The 20,453-nt window shown below is 45.3% G+C and overlaps 1 protein-coding gene across 1 annotated transcript in view; it reads left to right on the top strand.

Moving 5' to 3' along the window:
- LOC108802522 (scaffold attachment factor B2-like) overlaps positions 1-20,453 on the top strand; it is a 78,823-nt gene that overhangs the window by 37,482 nt on the left and 20,888 nt on the right. Inside the window, exons 10-11 of the mRNA XM_018574384.1 lie at positions 8,349-8,440; positions 8,775-8,911. Coding sequence (XP_018429886.1) covers positions 8,349-8,440; positions 8,775-8,911 — 229 coding nt within the window. The remainder of the gene's footprint in view (positions 1-8,348; positions 8,441-8,774; positions 8,912-20,453) is intronic.

The raw sequence follows: 20,453 nt of genomic DNA, 5'->3' as shown, positions 1-20,453 counted from the left end.
GCCGCCGGACCGGAGGAAACGCCTGTGCAAGGGATGGGTAAAAGGGAGGGTACACGGACAGAGGAAAAGAGAAGACAAGGAAGGTGAGAGACAAACACATTAAACACAAATTAAACTATAGAAAAACTGCATTCAACGCACTCAGCATGAAAGGAACCTAAGTGGGGTTTAGGCAAGCAAGGACGCTTCATGAGGTGCTCCCTCAAGTATCCAGGATATGTTCATAGTCCCGGTACTCAGTAGCGAAAAACTGTCTAGTGCAAAGACATAGCAACAAGGCTCTAGGCCAATTTGTTATAGCTTGACCTTGTAAGCCAACTGTCCACCCGTGATGCGGGACTTCTGTTGATGCCTATGACCACTCCAGCCGTCTGGCCTTCCGGCTGTGGTCCATTGCCGTCAACACAAGTTACTGCCCTGTATGGCACCACCAACCACCGTGACCTGAGTAAGTGGCCCACCGGACCCCAGCCCCAAGGGTCCCCCCTGCACTAGTGTCATCCACTCCGCAGCCATCACTCTCCCCGTTTTCCCGGGACCAAGTCAGTAGGCGGAATCGCAGTGGACCCCCCACATTTGGCTCCTCCTATACCATACCCCCAGCAATGCAGAAGGGTATCACCCGCTGTCTGGGGAGAGTAGCAACCGCAGAGCAGGATAGGCCCGAACCAGTGCTGTTATCATCGGGAACCATCACGAAACTATTGGCCAAATATAGGGAATCATATTGGAGCTTCGGGTATACCTGTTGAGGAAAAGGGTTAAGGTAAACCAACTCAGAGAAGGGGGATCAAAATATTGTGACATACCCCTCCGGATTCGTTGGCTGTAGGGCCTCTGGTATCCACTGGAGAGGCTCTCCTGGATCTGAAGCGTGAACAGCCCAGCGTGGTCGTTGAGGACGAGGAGTCTAGAGTAGATGTGGGTCGTGAGGCCGCCGGGACCAGCAGCCAATCGGGCACCTCTATGGGATCAGTTTCCAGAAAGGCGAAGAGCTCGGGTAGTTGTTCAGGCGTCATCAGGGCGAAGGTAGATCCAGCCTTCTGAATGAGTAAATGGAAAGGGTGCCCCCACTTGTAGGACGCCCCCATGGAGGAGATCCGTTCGAGGAGTGGGCGTATCAGGCGTCGGAGGAATAGAGTATGTCTAGAGAGATCAGGTAGAATAGTAATTACCGCTCCATCGAATTCCACGGACTTCTTGATCCACTGTCTCATAATGTCTTCCTTTTGGACGTAAAAATGGATGCGACACATAGGGCTGCAACAACTAATCGACAATCGATTATAATCGATTATTGGAAAAGTTGTCAACTTTTTCAATCATCGATTAATCGGCTTCCGATTGGTTGGCCCTGTTCACGGCTCCACACGCTGCGCGCCACACTCCCTCCCCACCTCACGCTCGCTGCTGCCAGACCTGCCCGGCCGCATCCACACGCCGCACCTCCTAGCACTCACCGCCCGCCCACATCCACGATCGGCACATGGACGCGGGGAGAAAAAGTAAGGAGGAGCAGGTGTGGGGGGATGACAGGCCCGATCTCAGAAACAAGTTGCTGGAAAACTGCTCAGGTAAGCCTGCATTTTCCCCCCACATGGTTCTCTATAATGTATTGCTGGGATAGTGGGATTAGTATTCCTCTATAGCTGATGGTACATTCTGCTGTACTGTATATTATACAGAGCAATATACCATCAGCTATAGAGGAATACAAATCCCAGAAATACATTTTTATGTATAAATGTACTATTGCTGGGATTTGTTGTATTCCTATAAAGCTGGTGGTATTATGCATTGCGCTGTATAGAGGTCTACAAAACCCAGCAATAGCACATTATACAACGCAATGCAGAATACCAGCAGCTATAGAGGACTACAAAACCCAGCAATAGTACATTATAGCTGGCGGTATTCTGCATTGTGCTGTATAATGAACTATTGCTGGGTTTTGTAGTCCTCTATAGCCGGTGCCATTATGCATTCATTGCTGTATAATTTTACAGTTTTCATTTCACTATATTACACGCCACACTTTTTTTTTTTTACTTCCGCCGCTCCAAGCTTGCTCCTGTGATGGACTAAATCTCAATACAAACTAGTAGTCCCATCACTGGAGCCATTTTTTAACATTTATTTTATTTTTTTTATCCGATTAATCGAACTTAATAATCGGCTAACCGATTTTGAAAATAATCGTTAGCTGCAGCTCTAGCGACACAAGACATCTCTAGGGGCGTTCTGGTTCATACCCCGCGGGCCTTGAACTCAATGCACTCTTTCCATCTCTATCAGTGTCGGGATCACGGTCCAGCATGAGGTTCAATATTGCCTGCACCGTAGATCTGAGGTGTACCGTTGTTACGGCGGTTCCTGTTCTCGCCATCATCCATCTTCAGATAGAGGGCATATGCTCTGTTTTGGGCTGCAGCTGCCAACTAAAGAGCAGCCACACCGTCTGCCAGGTCTTCATGTGAGGTCTCGGCTGCATTCACTCTGGTATCCAGTTGTGTCACTCTGTGGGAGACTGCCTCTATCTCCCTATGCAGCGTTCCCTCCACCCTCTTCATCCTTCGTGGCCAGGGATTGCAGCATCTCCCGCAGATCGTCTCCTAGCGTGTTCTCGCCAGTCCTCTTTTATCCTGTGACTTCCTCCTCAATGTGCACGAGTGTTCAGGGAGAGCGGGGCTCATTTACTACACTTCCCAGAAGCACAGAGCGCTGTGTACCCACTGCGCCTGTGTAAATCAGCCAGCGGTCCTCCCCCCTTCCCTCCTCCTTACTGCTCTGTTGCTGCTAATGTTTTGAGGGAAGAGAAATCGGCATAGGATACGACCAGCATGTGAGCAGACATAAGGGTTCTTGAAACGTCCTCGGGTCTCATTGTAGTTCTGAGCGTGCACAGAAGGTGGCTACTTTTCAGCTCCCATCCCATAGGGATCATGGAGAAGAAAGGTAGCCACCCTTTGATAGGAAGTTTATCCAAATCGATAAATCCTTTTTTGCAGCATTTATAGGTTTATAATGGGGGGAAAAAATGGGTTGGCTCATTATTAAATTACTATATTGTAGATCTTTTTTATTTAATTTTTGGGTTTAGTGTCTCTTTAAGATGTGGTCCTCTGAACTTATAATTTTAGCAAGGGTTGATAGTTCTGTGTGACTAGCATTAGGTGTTGTGCGGCGCAGAGGCAGCAGATTTATTAAAGTGGATCTATACACACTGATTTTCTTTGTTATAAAGAACACCTAAAAATCTTAATTATACCTATGCAGTACTTTGAAGTCTCTGCCTTTTTTAAATTGTGTCAGGGCAAAAAATAAAAAGTGATGCATCTGTGCAATACATGCATTCTTCCCTAGGTTTATCCCTTTAAATCCCTGAAGGGCAAACAAAAACAACCTATTATCTACCAGAAATGCCCCCGTTCCAAAATCCTGTTATGGTCTTTCAACAAACAGGATATTTGGAGTGATATTTGGCAAGATAACTTTGGTACTGTCCTCTTTGCTGGAGGCTCTGACATGAAGCGATGCCCTGCCTCTTATCAAGATGGCTACCTTTACACAGACACAGTGCAAAACAAGTCAGTCATGTGAAAATGGGGTCAGTATTCTCTGGAGGCTACTTGCAGATGGTCACTATTCTTTTTCCAACTATCTGACTTTTTTCAGCACTGTTTCCAGAGTTTAGTTCCCTTTTTTAAAGGACTTCCTGGTAACCCCTTCCTCCTTTTTGTCAACACATGTAATTAGTTAATGGTGTTCTAAATGAGTAATATACTTAAAAGGCTTCAGCACTCTATGAAGCTTGATGAAAAGCCTTTCGGAGCCTTCTGAAAGTGTGATCAAATTAAAATTATGGGGTAATTACAAGGTCCTGAAGACCTGAGTGGCAACATGATGGAGGCAAGTCAGAAAGCCTAGAGTGAGCTATGATGTCACCCCCTCGGTCATGAGGCAGTGTTCTGGCCTAGCAATTTGCTGCTAGGCCAAGTGCTGCATCATATAGAAGTCAGCCACATGCTAGAGTAACCTTTATGAAAATTTGAAAGATACTGTCACAAAAATGGTAAAATTCAATAAAGCTTTTTTACCTGTAACAAGGTTTTTCTTACTGCTTTTGTCCACAAATACAGCTCTGATCCTGAGAAATTGTCCCCTGAAGTCCGCTGTGAAATGGACTTTTACAGGAGCATCCATCTCTTGGGTCCCATGCATTCCTTACTCACCCCCTCCTGACTTCAGCTTCAGAGCAGTACTCTGTAGTGATGCGGAGGTCAGTGGGATGAACCCGTGAGAGCATGTGTGGGACACAATCCCAACATCTCTGGGAGTATTTCTCTGGATTGGATCTGTGTTTGGCTGCTGAAAAGGTAACATCATTTTAACTATTTGTTTTCCTACTGGGTCAGGTTGCCATTTTTAAAGGTTTACTTAAAATCTGGAATTTTCAATCTGGGTTAAAATGTTATAAATTGAAATCTTCAGTTTATTTACAGTTTAGAAGATGCTCCAGGTTTGAACCAAGCATTGTGTATAGAGTTTACTTTTGGTAAATGGCATGGTCCTGTTATTTTCCTGGGTGAATGCAGGGGAACAAGTGTCTCATAGTTTATCCGCTATACCTGATGGGGTGTTAAACGGAGTAATGATATATATCAGACACTTGTTCCCCTGTGTGTGTGTGTATATGTATGTATATGTATGTATGTATATGTATATATATATATATGTATGTATGTGTATGTGTATGTGTGTATAATTTTCATATTCATCCACCAATTATTTGTTGATTCAACGTTGATTCTTACCCAGACGTTGTGTCCACTAAGCAGGAATGTTATTATTGGGGTTTTTTTTCACTGGCATCTCCTTTTGCTATATTTGTGCTTATATTGCGGCGGCCGCTGGAATGTTAGCTTGTTTTTTTATTTACATCCTGTCATGCCTGAATCTGGCATTAATTGTATATCTTGGAATGTAAGGGGGTTGGGTGATTTGGTGAAAAGGCGTGCAATCTTTCATTATCTACTCGTACATAAACCCTCTTTCATCTGTCTACAGGAGATGCATACTAGTAAAGAAACATGTAAAGTGGTGGAGCGTAAGTTCTGCCAGCAATCATTTCGTTCCTCTTTATCCACTTATGCAAGAGGTGTTTCTATAATCATTCACAAAAAATTGCCTTTTTCTTGTATACAGACGAAAATTGATGGTCATGGACATTTTGTATTCCTTCATTGTCGTATATACAATATGGAGTGTGTGGTTGCTAACATTTATATTTCACCGCCGTACTCTAATGATTCACTTCTAGAATTGGCCCGTTTTTTGAGGATAAACGCCCACTTCCAATATTGGTCATGGGGAATTTTAATAACTGTATGAACTAGTGTAGAGAGAGATTTCCATCTTGTCTTACTTCAGCAGTTACCAGTTTGCCAAGTTGCGCCTGGAAATGGGTCTGGCAGAAATTTGGGGCCTTCTTCATTTAGCCGAGCAGCAGTGAATACTCTAAAACACACAATACATTATCACGTATAGACTGTGTTGGGATCTTCAGAAATTCTACCATATGTCACTGCTGTGGAAATCCAGCCTAGATGTCTGTCAGACCATTCCATGCTCTGTTCACTTTAGGTCAACAACTCTCCTCTATACCTTGGCGTTTAAATCCCTTTTGGTTTTCACTGATGCGAGAATTGGAAGATATTTCCCTCTTTTGGTTGGTTAATGAAGGTTCTGCTTCGGGATTGGTGGTATGGGATACTCTGAAGGCCTATCTTAGATGTCTTTGCATTAAACATGTGAGTTGAATTAAGTCCGCTACTAGACAACGTGAAAGTTTAGCGAGGCAGGCAGTTGCAGATAGCAAAAAAACATTTATATCGCATCCATCTGATGTTACACAAGCTGCTTGGATCAAGGCCACTAGTCATCTTGCATCTCTTGTACATATAAGGTCACAAAGCAAATTTATTTTTTACAAAGAGTGTTTTGGGTGGACAGAGGCTTCGAGTAGGCTTCTGGCCCAGATTGCTCACTCAACAGGCCCCATCCTATACTGGGTCAATTAGAGACGCATCTGGCTATCTTTGTACAGATAATCAACATATATTGAATGTTGTTTTTTTTTTTCAAATTTATGCTTCATTATATTACCACTAAAGCAACATATTCTGATGTTAATCTAGCAAGGTATCTGTCGGGCATAATTTTGCCCACTTTATCTGCTGCAGATGCCTTGGACCTAGAGGCCCCCTATTACTATGCAGGAGATGGAGCAAGCGCTTGTTAGTTTCCCAAATAAAGCCCTGATGGGTTGCCAATAGAGGTGTATAACAACTATAAACAATCTATTCTGCCTCTCTTACTGCAAACATTTAATGGAGCACTAGACCTGGGACGCCTCCCAAATACTATGTATAAGGTCACCATTATTGTACTTCCCAAAAAACACAAAGATCTCCTCCAACCAGAATTGTATGGATTGGTGCGTGGGTACGTTTGTTATACCATACTCCCTCAGCCAAAATTAGGATTAATAACTTTTTTTTCCCCCCCTGGTTCTTGTGTACAGAGGGGCACCAGACAAGGATGTCCCGTCTCCTTTACTGTTTGCGTTGGCCATAGAACCTTTAGCTGCTATAATTAGTCTCCAAATATTATAGGCTTTAAAATAGGTTTGGAGGAAGATAAACTTGCATTATTTGCAGAGGATACCTTGCTTTTTTGGGGGACGGACACACAGTATTCTCTACGTACCGTCATGGTACATCTGTAAGATTTTGCTATATATTCTGGTCTCTTTGTTAACTGGGACAAATCTAAGCTACTTCCCATAGATCCTTTACCAAGCCCATTGTCAGCTGATCTGTCTTGTATTCCCATATGTTCCAGAATTGCCTATTTGGTTAGCCAGTTGTCGCCGCAATTACCAGATTATGCCGCACTTAACTTGATCCCATTACTAAGTAAATTTAGATCTCAACGAGATGCTTGGCTTAAATTGCCCCTTCCAGTGGCTGGGAGAGTCAATCTTATCAAAATGATCTGGATGCCACAATTATTGTACTATTTGCATAATTCCCCAATTTGGCGCCATTCTAAAATATTGACAGTATATTCAGGGACCTTATTTGCAAAAGAAAGCAGGCTCAATTGAAATTGGCTATTCTACAAAGGCCTAACGATTCGGGAGGCTTGGCCCTTGCTAATCCCTGGCTTTATTGCCTCCCAGCTACATTTTTCCAGCTGGGAGTGCGAGGCGATGCATTTACAATCGTTCCATTCTCTCCTGTATCTTTTTGATAGCTATGACCCTTTGGGCTCTCTGGAGATGGATTTGCCCTTTTAAAAAGTTCCCCCACCTTGCCACAGTCAGTTTAATGGGACGCGTATGAGAGACGACTAAACAACATTTAAACACTCCAGGTCTTGCTAAATTTACCCCGATTTGGAACAATGGTAGACTTCCAGAGCTCCTCAAGTTGCTGGGTTTCAGGAACTGGTGGCGGGCGGGGGTGTGTACAGTCGCTCAGTTATATGATAACACTCTCTGTTTCTTTCAACAATTGCAATCTCAATTAGGTACTGCTTTTTATCAATATTTGCAACTTAGACATGCTTTGACTTCCCAATTTGGTAGTGCCTCTCCAGATTTCCACTGAACACTGGTGCTGGATACCCTGGTTGCTGCTTGTAAATACTAAGAGTATTATTTCTTATGTATATATCTGTTTATTGACCAACTCCATATAACAATCCCCTTTGAGTGTGCGGAGTAAGTGGGAGAATAATCTAGGCCCCATTACAGATGGTGACTGGAGGTGAGCCGCGAGTGCTGTCCTCTCGGAGTCCTTATTCACTTCCCATAGACTTAACCAACTTTTTATTTTACACAGGACATATTGCACCCCACAGTTCCAGTTTAAAATAGGTGTTAACGATCCTTCATGTCCAAATTGTGGTTTTAACTTCCCATCTAGGATGGGAAGTTAAATCTCCAGTGGAACAAGGCAGTGAAAATGTATGTAGACAGATATGTAGATGAACATTTATAGTAATTGTATATGTAGTCATTTCATTTGGTAGAAAAAATAAGGAAGAAATGGCCAAATTTTTACTTTTCAAGCATGGCTTATCCATTTTAAAATAAATATCTTATAATGGATGATTTATTTGTTTGCTTTGTGAAGAACACCTTGTATTCTGTTAACTAGAACATTTTCAGTAAAGCTGTCTTTCCCCCCAAATAACCCCTTCCCCCACCCTTGCAGATTTATTTACCTTATGTTTACAGTGACAATTAAATGTTTTGTAATGTGCATATTTTAATGTTTTAGGGAGTAGAGGAACTGAAAGGACGGTTGTCATGGATAAGTCAAAGGGAGAGCCTGTAATTAGTGTGAAAACCTCATCTGACTCAAAGGAAAGGGTATGCATATGTAAAGGACATATTATTGCTAGTTCGAAATATGTGGTTTACTGTTCTCCCGATTCTTTCTTTTTTACGTGTGGGGTTTTGTAAAAACTACAAAATCCCTGTTTTTAATTTCTAGCTTTTAAATTAATTGCTACCAATAAGTTTTATTTTCCTTTTTATTGTAGGTGCATTTATTACATTTTTGCAAAAGGTGGACTTGTCTTTTAAAAACAAAAGCAATAGTGCCACCATGGACAGATTGTGTGTGTGTGTGTGTGTGTGTGATTTTTTTTTTTTCCTTTTAAGGTCTGTTAACTGGTTATATTTTAACAATTTTTTATTTTAGAGTTCCAAAAGTCAAGACCGAAAATCTGGGAGTAAAGAAAAGAGGGAAATACTATCTTTTGATAAAATTAAAGAGCAGAGGGAGCGTGAGCGTCAGAGACAAAGGGAGAGAGAGATAAGGGAAATGGAGAGGCAAAGGTATGTTTTACTTTACTTCTGGTTGATGCATTTTTTTTTTTATAGACAGTAGTTAAGGCAAATCTTAGGGCCTTAAGGATTCTGTCCTGACCAGATCCGTGCGCTCCTGCACTAAAAATGCATCCCTAAAAAAAGTATTCTTGCTACACTTTTCATGATGTCATCATCGGACTTCCTGGTTGTGGTGGAGCAGTAGAGGGAAAACCAGTAGGCATGAACAACATGGTCCTGGACATAGAAAGATTTGTCGGATTGATGGAGTGTGCGCCAATGCTATATGACCCTCGTCATCCACATTTCAAAAATGTGCTTAACAAAAATCAAAACTGTAGAGATAGCCAGCACCAACACCATTCCTGCAAACATGTGATACTTGTCTGATCACCAGCTTTACATACACAAAGGGAATTGGTTGTTACGAGAGGGCGGAAGTGACCTCAGAGGAAGAATCCGCGTCAAATACACACTGCATGCAGAGCACCGCATCTGTAGATCCGCAGATCAGGACGGGAAAATCGTGTGAACAAGCCCTTTAATTTTTTTTCTTTTCTTCTTCATTAAGGCCTGGTTTACACATAGGAATTTTCAAGTAGTTGAAAAAGCAAAAACGCCCGAAAAAGTACATGAGCCTCTTTGGGCACTTTTTTGCCCCATTGACGTCATTGGAAATGCACAAAAGCATGCGGCAGAAGCATGTTGCACATTTTCGTGAGCGTTTTTGCGCGTTCTTCCATTGCTCGCAATAGTTCATGAGCTGCCAGTCAAAACGTATGTCTTCATATACGCGCGTTAAAACGCGCAAATAACCGCATGCTGCCAACATAAGGCTGTACTTTTTTCCCGTGTTAGGTGGTTTTCAGCCATCATTCTACTTTCAGGGAACACACAGTTTTACCTCGGTTTGTTTGTGCTTCTGGCCCCAAATACCATCAAGGGGTAAACCTCAGTTTTTGTAATACTGTTAGACCGCTTGCCTCTCATTCCTCAGTGAAGGCCTTTGTAATGGTATAGCACTTCCTCATCCCAAGCTGTACTTGGGGGCTGCCTAGTTACAAAAAATTGCAGGATGGGGCTCAGTAGACAGGGGAGACCCTATCCAACATAGTTACATAGTATTTGAGGTTGAATAAAGACATTAGTCCATCAACTCCAACCTATTAGGATCTCATTCTAGGAGTACCTGTGCCCCTGTATATTACCTGTACCCCTGTATATTACGGTCCCTTAAGAAATCGTCCAAAGGTTTCTTGAACAATTCCACATTATTTGCTGAAATCACCGCCTGTGGCAGTGAGTTCCAGACCCTAACCGCTCTAACTGTAAAGAACCCCCTTCGCCCCTTGTGCTGGAATTTCTTTTCCACCAATTTTAGGTGGTGGCCTCTAGTTTTTGTAATGGAGTTAATTTTAAACAGTTTATCGCTAATGTTGCTACCACCATTGAACATTTTGTACATGGAGTTTATTTTTTACGTAAATGCAAACGCCCCCCCCCTTCTCCCACCTCTGTCCCTCCTAAACAGGTTATACCCCTCTATATTAGTAGCCCAGTCATGCGTGCTGTCCAGCCAGGTTTCCGCTATACCCACTATGTCGAAGTCCTCTTCAATTAGCCTAATTTCAAGCTCCTCTATTTTATTTGCCAGACTTCTAGCGTTGGTGTACAGATAATGGTTTCTTTGTCATTCCGTTACCCCCTTGTATCTCAGTTGGGGGCTGTCATTATATCTCACTTTGGTTATCCTACTAAACCCTAATGGGCAAGGTTTGGCAATTCATGAAAAATCTGATATGAAGGTTTTACACCTCTTACCCCCATTTGGTATAAATCTCTGAACCCTGAAATACCCTGAATTCCTGAAATTGTCAAACTTTGATATCTGGATATCTAAAGGTATGTGGGTTTTCCCTCAGTTGTATGATAACGTGTTCAAAACTTTTCAAATGCTTCAACAGGGGTGTGGGAATTTTGGAAAAAACTACTTGTCCAAGGACTAAAGCTGGGGCCGGATCTACTTGTCCCTCATGACAATCTACTTGTCCTGATACAAAAAAAATTATGTTAACCAAAACCGTATTTAGCAGTGTTAAGAAGCGCTTCTCATTGGTCAATGCCGTCAGGTGACCGCGTTGACCAACGAGTGCTTGCAATTTGCGAGCGAAATTCAGAATACATAGAACAGGTACAGATAGTACACCCGTACTGGTGGATGGGGAAGGACCGGTCGCCGAAAGGTACGTATAGTGGGAGGGAGATTTGTGCGGGTAATTCCATTTTCCCAAATTACTTGGGAAAGTGAATATACCCTTTAGGGTTGGTGCAGACCTGCGGATTCCCGGGACGTGCGATCGTGTGCGGTTGCATACACCGTTTGCATCCGCATGTATGGGGTTGCATCTGGGTGGCAGTCGCTGAAAAAAAAGGTACATGTACCTATTTTCACGACATGCACCGCGCAGTGTTTTCAACCGTGATCGTGCGAGATCGCCCAGTTGGTATTGCAGCAGGACAACGCGCAATCTGCCTGGCACGACTGTGGTGCCATTAGAAAATAATGGCACTGACAGTACAATCGGCGGTGGTGTGCGATTCCGTGACCACCCAGCCATCCGCTTGGTTTCGTGCACGATGACCGGTCAGTCACAGATCGCACACCAACGCCGATCGCACTGGCAGTTCCATAATTTTCTAATGGCACCCCAGTCGTGCCAGGCAGATTGCGGTGTTTTCCGAGCGGTAACACACGATCGCAGTTGAAAACACTGCGCGTTTATTCACATGCTGCGGGGCTGGTTTTCATTTTTTCAATTTTTATTAAAGGAGAACTATGAGGTGAGTGCTTTTCACTCACCTCATAGTTCTAGCCGACCTCTGACAATGAGACTGTCACAGGTCGGCTCAGTAGATTGGGAGGTGAGCGAACACATACCGACTCTCTGCCGTGACAGGGGAGGGGCTGGATTCCCCGCTCCGATCCGCCAGCGCTGACTGGCGGAACGGACGGGGGAGGGTACAGCTGGCTCTGCCTCTAGATAGGCAGAGCCAGCTGTCAGTCACGCAGCTGGACGGTTCTAGACATAATTGTCGGGATCCGCTTCAGCTGCGGCGTCTTAGTATACCGCGAGCAGCAGGTCGCGGTATACTGCGGCATCTCAGTATAGCTCGCGGTATACTGAGCTTAGGGTGAAGGGAGGATGCTAGTTTGTGTACTCCCGTTACTCTAAGGAGAACTATGGGGAAAAGCCTTAACCCCATAGTTCTCCTTTTAACTTTGTAAAATGTTTTCATTTGTTTTATTGTTTTTACTTTATCGCCTTTTTATTTTACATTTTTATTTAGTTACATTTTTAACTATTTATTACTTTTTTAAACTTTTTTTTTTTAACTTAAACTAGTGCTATCACACTGTGATAGCTTTTGGAGGTGACATGTTCTCTTTATTGACCCTGTCACCTCCAACACAGAGTTGTAGCACAGCACCGTGCTAGAACTCCTGTGACAGAAACGAGCAGCGGCTGCCAGAGACGGAGGCTGAGGGACGTGACGGAGCCTGTCACTGCTCCATCACTACTCCACCCCAGCCCCCCACTCTAAGCGTTCCGGCCCCGCCCGCCGCTCTCAGTGCTCCACGCTCCAGCCCCGCTGCACGCTCCAGCCACGCTCTCGGCACTCCACGCCCCCCGCTCGCATCGCAGCTCTCGGCGCTCGTTTAAAAAAAAGTAAAACCAGCCCTGCTACTTGTCCGTAGCAGGGCTAAACCAGTGAGAAAACCACTTGCCCGGAGATTGGAGACCTGCACCAGTGCTGGAGGGACAGCTGAAAACGACAGTAAAGAAGAAGATGATCGACTCTAGTAGCATCATTTACGGTAAGTCCCTACAGCAGGATTGGGAAGGGGCCAGGACTTTAATGTCACTTTAAGGTTTGTTTATTAAGCCTTGTTGGTGATCTTTACCCTTCAAGTGTTCTTAGTCCCATTATATGACTATTTTGAGGAAGCTGATTGCTTTTAAATGGCATTCCCCTAACCCACCTACCTTTTTAGAGGACTGGTGTGTTCACAAAAATTTTTGTAACTGTGCGATCCATAACTGTCAGTGCCTGGTGTAGCAACACCTGCCTTGCTCTTACAGACCATATTTGGTTAAAGGGCCCTTTGAGAGTGGGGATGGCATGTTATTGGTGCTTTATTTTCTTTTCGGTATCCAGGATATTGAGGTTGACATTTTTCTTTTCAATTTAGTTTTTTTCAAACTTGTTGACCCATTGTGATACTGACAGTAGCTTGGGTGGGATAGGTGTGTTTTTTTAAATACTTGGTTACCTTTCTAATATCAAACTTTAAAAAACATTTCATTCCTTTGCGTTGTCTAATTACGGAGTCATCCTACCCTTTGCTGACTGTTGCTTACATTACACAAATCACCTGTTGTATTACATGTATTTTTTTTCATGTATATTGTATGGGGTTTGTCTTTTCCAATCATGTCGTCCTTGTAATGCAGATTTTTTTTTTTTGTTGCTTTGCAATGTTGTGTAGGATGCAGTCTCCTAGTTCTTGGTTTTTCTTTTTTCTTTGTGTTTTCCTGTAACAAAACATTTAAAATCTAATAAAAGCATTTGACAAAAAAAGGCCTCTGGAGAAGGTGCCACGCATATAAATAGTTCACCTGTACAACCTTCAGTGACTCATTGAAGTCTCAACATTGTTCTGTCAGCTCTTCAGAGACCCCACTTTGAACTTAACAGGGATGTTCCCCTGTCAACCCTTGTAAGGTTGCCTTCCTAATCACCGTCACCTCTGTTTGACTTAGTGGCTTTTATGCAAGGAACCTTTTCTTATTGTTTACAAAGACAAGGTTGTCTTGAGGCCCAGACTCTCCCTGTCCAACACCAGTGCATCCCAAACAGATCTCCCTTCATTGTTTGAATGTGGTGAGAGCTGTTTATTATACAGCCACGTTATTATACTTCAACCTGGTCCTCGTTACACCATTTCTCATTGGTTCAGACAAATCATAATACAAGCCTGTAGGCTTAAGTATAAGGTTCCAGGTTTTCTGTCAAGGCACATTCTACTAGATCAGCGAGTGCTTTTTGGGCTTTTCGGCATCTGTTTCTCAGATTTGCAAATCTGCCAGCTGGTGGTATTCCTTCATATGTTCACTAAGTACTACCAGGTGGATGTACAGGCCTCAGCTGATGCAAGCTTTGGCTGTACCCTCTTGGTCTGCATTTAACCATCCCATTTGTCTTTGAATCGCTTATGATCTCCCTAATGATAAAACAAGATTTTTCTCTCCCGTTCATTGAAGGACACAGGGCAACAGATCATAAATCCTGAATGGTAGGGTATATCGCCACCTGCAGGAGTAGGACGCTAGGCACATAACTAAAAGACAAGACAGCCTAGGGGTGGCCCCTGCTGGTGGCCCAACCCCTCACTTGCTGACAAGTCTCCCAGTTTTTTGCCTAGCGTCAGGAGTAAGGAGCTAAAAAAAATTTCTCTGGAGAATTATTTTCCTTTTCTTCCATTTGACATGATTTTTCTTCTAGCAAGTGTCCCCATGGCGACAGGCTGGACGACTGTAGATCCTTGTAGTCTCCCCTGGGTGACCAACGAGCGCATGCAGACTCTGCTACGTCGTTCTCCTACCGGTACCCTGCTTATCCTGGCGATGGTTTCCTGTCTTCCCTAGTGTGGGTATGTATGTGGCGTCTCCGGTGGATGTCCTGAGGACCTGGATCTGAGGTAAGCTGGAGGCTGCGCTGTTCCCACAGCTGCAGCCTCCTGTGTCCTCCCCTCCCTCCCTCCTACCTACGTGGTGCTGGCTCCAGTGCTTTTGTAGGAAAAGGACACAGCGTGCAGAGCTCCTCCACCTTGCAGGGTCGGATGTTTGGGCCGGAACATACGATGAGGGTCGTGAGTTGCTGGGGGTGCCTCTTTCCTTTTGCCTGGTGGTCTCTGGTCTGTGGGGTGGTTTTTGCTGCGGGTAGGCAATGAATCGCAGGGATGACTCTCCTGCATTGCCTTGTGAGGGTTGTGGGCTGTGCTCTGCGGACCCCTCTAGATCCCCTCTTTGTGCGTCCTGTACGCCTACGCTGCTTTGCCTGTCGCCAGTGCGTCCCTCCGGTTCTTCAGGGGTGGTGGGTGGTACCGCGGGTACCGCATTGTCCCTGGAATCTTTTTCCTCTGTCATGGATGGGTTTGTGATGCGCATGGAGCGCGCCTTGACGCAGCGCCCACCTAGGAAGCGGGCTCTGCTCTTGCCGTCCCCTGCATTGTCAGGGGAGTCCGAAGAGGAGGGGGAACTACCCACGATGTCGCCTCATCCGCATCCGGGTGATTCCTCACATCCTGATTCGGCCAGTGAGGATGAGGCTGCGTCTACGCTCCTGGTCCAGGAACGTGAAACGGTTTCGGCGCTGGTTCGCGATGTCGGGGAGACCCTTAAAATTGAGGATGTTGCCAGCACTTCCGCGCTGCCGCACGTGCAGTTTGGAACGCATAAGAGTAGGCGTTCTGCCAAGGTGTTTTCTTAATCACCTTTTTTGATGATTTCATTTATAAGGAGTGGAAACGGCCTACCAAGTCCTTTGCGGTTCTCGGTTCGCTACCCCTTCGAAGAGGCCTTTGTGTCTAAATGGTCTTCTCCGCCGGTGGTGGACCCGCCGGTCTCTCGTTTGAACAAAGCCACGGTTATTCCGGTGCATTCTTCGTCCTTTTAAGGATCCTTCCGATAGGAAGGCCGAGACGCTTTTGCGGTCTCTGTCTCGGGCGCTCTCATGCGTCCGGTCTTGGCTTCGGCTTTGGTCTCTCAGACTCTAACTTAGTGGGCTAAGATTTTACATTAGGGTCTTGCGGAGGAGAACGTCTCCCCCGCTTTCGTGGAACCGTGCAGGGTCGTTGCTCGCCGGAGGAGTCCCGTCTGTCGATAAATGTGTTGGAACTTCGGGCGATTCGCCTTTCTCTCCTTCATTGGTCGGCCCGGCTCCAGGGTCTGGCGGTCCGGGTCCAGTCGGACAACGCCACTGCAGTCCAACAACCACCAGGGCAGCCCAAGTCGGACAACCACCAGGGCAGCCCAAAAAGCGTGGCCGCGGGTCGAGAGGTGTTCGGGATTCTCTCCTGGGCGGAAAATCGAGTCCTGGCTCTCTCGGCGGTCTACTTCCCGGGAGTGGACAATTGGCAGGCCGATTACCTCAGTCGACAGTCGGTGGATCCGGGGGAGTGGTCTCTGCACCCGAAGGTTTTTCAGCAGCTCTGTCGTCGCTGGGTCTTCTGGCGTCTCTGTTCAACCGGAAGGTGGACAGGTTTGTGGCCCGGGCCCTGGACGGAGGACGTGGATGCCCTGGTGGCTCCTTGGGGTCATTACGGTCTAATTTACGCCTTTCCTCCACTGTATCTGTTGCCTCGGCTGCTGCGTCGGATCGCGGTCGAGGGAGTCACCGTTGTCCTCGTGGCCTTGGAGGGCGTGGTACGCGGACGTGGTTCAGATGGTGGTGGACGCCATCAAAGCCAGCCAGTTGCTGGCTTTGATGGCGTGGCTGTTGAGAGCCGGGTCCTGAAGGAACCGGGGGTTGTCCGATGCGGTCATCTCCACTATGCTCAGGGCGCGTAAAGCGGTCTCTCTGAGAATTTACCATCGTACTTGGAGGGCCTATTTTGCCTGGTGAGGCTGGGGCCCTGTCCTCGTGTTCTCAGTCAGCAGAATTCTTGCAGCGCGGGGTGGCCCAGGGGCTGGCCTTGAGTACTGTGAAGGGCCAAATCTCGGCCTTGGCGATGCTTTTCCAGCGGCCTCTGGCGTCTTACGCTCTGGTTCACACCTTTGTTCAGGGGGTGACGCGCATTGCTCCCCCCGTCCGCTCGCCTCTGGCGCCGTGGGACCTGAATCTTGTGCTTTCCGTGTTGCAGGAATCTCCCTTTGAGCCTCTTCGGGAGATTCCGCTTTTGTCCGTGTCGCAGAAGGTGGCCTTTTTGGTGGCCATCACTTCTATGTGGCGGGTGTCGGAATTGGCTGCCTTCCTGCCTAAGGTTGTGTCGGCATTCCATCTGAATGAGGACATGGTCTTACCTTCCCTGTGCCCGAAGCCGGTTCATAGGAAGGAACGTGCGCTCCACTGTTTGGATGTGGTTCGCGCTCTTCGTGTCTTATTTGGAAGTTATGGCTTCTTTTCGTGCGACGGACTCCTTGTTCGTGCTGGCGGAGGGCCCTTTTGGTTGTTGTTGCCCATCCCTCAGTGTGTACTGCTTGGTGACGTCCCTACCATTCAGGATCTACGATCTGTTGCCCTGTGTCCTTCAATGAACGGGAGAGAAAATAGGATTTTTGTACTCACCGTAAAATCCTTTTCTCTCCGTTCATTGAAGGACACAGGTCCCGCCCTCTTTTATGGGGTGTACACTCCTAACTGCTTGTTACTAACTGGAGACTTGTCAGCAAGTGAGGGGTTGGGCCACCAGCAGGGGCCGCCCCTAGGCTGTCTTGTCTTTTTAGTTATGTGCCTAGCGTCCTACTCCTGCAGGTGGCGATATACCCTACCATTCAGGATCTACGATCTGTTGCCCTGTGTCTTTCAGTGAACGGAGAGAAAAGGATTTTACGGTGAGTACAAAAATCCTATTTTTATTTATTATTGGAGTCCATGAAATTCCTACCACCCCACTTTTTTATGATCTAAACCTTGTACTGCTTTTCTACAAAACTGGAAAGCAAAAAACCCCTCACACTTCCACCATGCTTCAGTGTCCCAGGGGCGTGGAAATTAATTAAAAAAAAAATACTTGTCCAAGGACTAAAGTGAGGGCCCGATCTACTTGGCCCTCACGACGATCTACGTACTTGTGATACAAAAAATAATCTTAACCAAAACTGTATTTAACGGTGGTAATTTGCAAGCGAAATTCAGAATACATGGCACAGGGCAGCATGGGGTACAGATAGTACACCTGTAACGGTGGATGGGAAGGACTATTCGCCGAAAGGTAAGTATAGCGGGGGCTGGGGGGAGAGCCAGATGTGAGCGGGTAATTCCATTTTCCCAAATTACTTGGGAAAGTGAACTTACCCTTTAATACACATTGTTTGTGTTTTAGAGACTGCTGCTGCTCCACTACCACAATGACACAAAGTGGAATGGGGGCAGCACACACAATGCCCTACACGTGCCTTTATTCAGATGCAGATGGCGGGGGCAGTGGGGCTGGTTTTTTTTTTTTTTTTTAAATCCTTTTTTACTTTTTTCATTTTACTTTTTTCAATTTTAATTTTTTTTGCACTTAGCTTTATTGCTATCACACAGGGGCTAACAATCAGGCTGCTTACAAGTGATCTTGAGAGGCTGTGCAGCCGCTCGCGATCACTTGTACAAAACGGCTCCACCTCTACATATAGCCCTGCTGCTTGCCTGAAGCAGGGCTAAATGTAGAAAAAAAACTACCTGCCTGAAGCTGGGTGTCGGGCGATAGGAATTCCATACCCCTAGGTGTCAAATTCCGCCTGTAAAAAAAAAAAAAAAACAACTAAAATAAAAATTAACTTGCAAAGAGCTTTAAATACCTGGTGGTACTGCCAGCCTCTTATGTGCTCGCAAGCTTCCTTTGCTAGTGCCAATCCAGACCAGTGATAACATGCACGGTCGATGTTCCCAAGCAGACGGCAGGACACTGCACAGCAAGCCTGCATTCCCATAGTTAGCCTGTGACATTACAAGCTGACACGCGTGTAGCTCAGTCCTTCCTCTAGTAATTGTCAGTGGGTCCTGCTGGAGACCTGCTCTTTAGTGCTACACTATGCAGATTAGGAAATGGAGCTGAGCCAACTGATTGTGAGCACTTTGGAGGATGAAAAAAGAAACTACTTGATTGGCTGAATGCTGCGGGCACAACCTTGACCCCCACCATCATGTGACCACCACTGAAAAATGGCATTTACAAACCCCAAATTTTTTAAAAAAGGCCTCGTAATGATTGCATTTTTTTGGATTTTTTTTTTTTAATCTTGATTTGACTTACATTTTAACTAATCCTGCTCTCAAACACTGCAAAAATATTTGTCGGATTCTCCAGCTGTATGCTTTTGTTAAAGCTGAGCTCCAGATATAAATAGTAATATACTTGTACTCGTGAAAATGCCCCAAATCTTAAGGCCGATACCAGCCCTTTAAATTTTTAAAGCTGTTCGGCTACCTGAATTCCAGCACTTGCTGGGGACTTCAAGCAGCCTGCTGGGTTACCTGAGACAGCTGTCTTTGACGGTGCCTGTCTAGCCCCAGGTCTCCTCCTTCCCGATGCCCACAGAAACGGGAACAGCACCAGACAGCCCTGGAGACTGGCACTTGCATGCTGAGACTAGCAGAGCACTGGGCTGATTTATTATATGGATGTGCGAACAGCTGCCTTCTCTCTCCCAGAGGGGGAAAGGAACGGAGGCAGTAAAGCTCAGGCTGTCTATTGTGCTGTGAGTAGGGATGTCCGATACCACTTTTTCAGGACCAAGTACCTTCCCTCATGTACTTGCCGATACCAATTTCAGATACTTTTTTTTTATTTTTTTATTATTATTTAAAGGGACAGGTGACTTTAAATGATCCCTAGTAAACTACATGTTATGTACTATGGATCATGATTTAACCTATTCATGTTAGCAGGGTACAATTGTACATCTATTGCTGTAATGTAGTGGAGGCGTGTGCTGTACATATGTACTACATATACATTACACACGTCCAGTACACTATAGCAATAGATTTACAGCCAGTCCCTTCCCAGCTTCCCTCACTCACAAATTCACTCTGATCCCTGTTGCCTCACACGGTGCCTCTCTTAGTCGGCGCTGGGCAGGATCGTTGCATCGCGTCTCGGTGCTCCGCTTGTGGGAAGCGCTCACAATTCTGCCCTGCTAACATGAATAGGTTAAATCATGATCAATAGTACACATGTCCCGTACACTGCAGTAACAGAGTTACAATTATCCCCTGCTAACATGAAGAGGTTAAATGATCCGTAGTACATAATATGTAGTTGTACTATAGTTTCTTTAACCTATTCATGTTAGCAGTGAATCATTGTAAATCTATTACTGCAGTGTACGGGACATGAGTACAGATAGAATGCACTGCAGCAATAGATATACAATTCTGCACTGCTAACATGAATGGGTTAAATGATCCGTAGTACAACTACATATTATGTACTACGCATCATTTGACCCATTCATATTAGCAGGGGATGATTGTAAATCTATTGTTGCAGTGCATTCTATATGTAGTATATAGTACATGTACATATAGAATGCACTGCAACAATAGATTTACAATTATCCTCTGCTAACATGAATGGGTTAAGTGATCCATAGTACAGGTCTACATATGGATCATTTAATCCATTCATGCAGAGGATAATTGTAAATCTATGGTCTCCAGTGTATTAGCAATGTGTACCCTATATGTATTACATATAGGGTACGCACTGCTAATACGCTGGAGACCATAGATTTACAATTAGTCCCTGCTTTAATAGCGCCCCTTTCCCTCACTCACT

This window comes from Nanorana parkeri, unplaced genomic scaffold (assembly GCF_000935625.1).
Source record: "Nanorana parkeri isolate BGI_ZX_2015 unplaced genomic scaffold, ASM93562v1 scaffold2916, whole genome shotgun sequence".
Lineage (NCBI taxonomy): Eukaryota > Metazoa > Chordata > Amphibia > Anura > Dicroglossidae > Nanorana > Nanorana parkeri.
The sequence above is the reverse complement of the archived record's forward strand: the minus strand, read 5'-3'. Positions and strand labels throughout refer to the sequence as shown.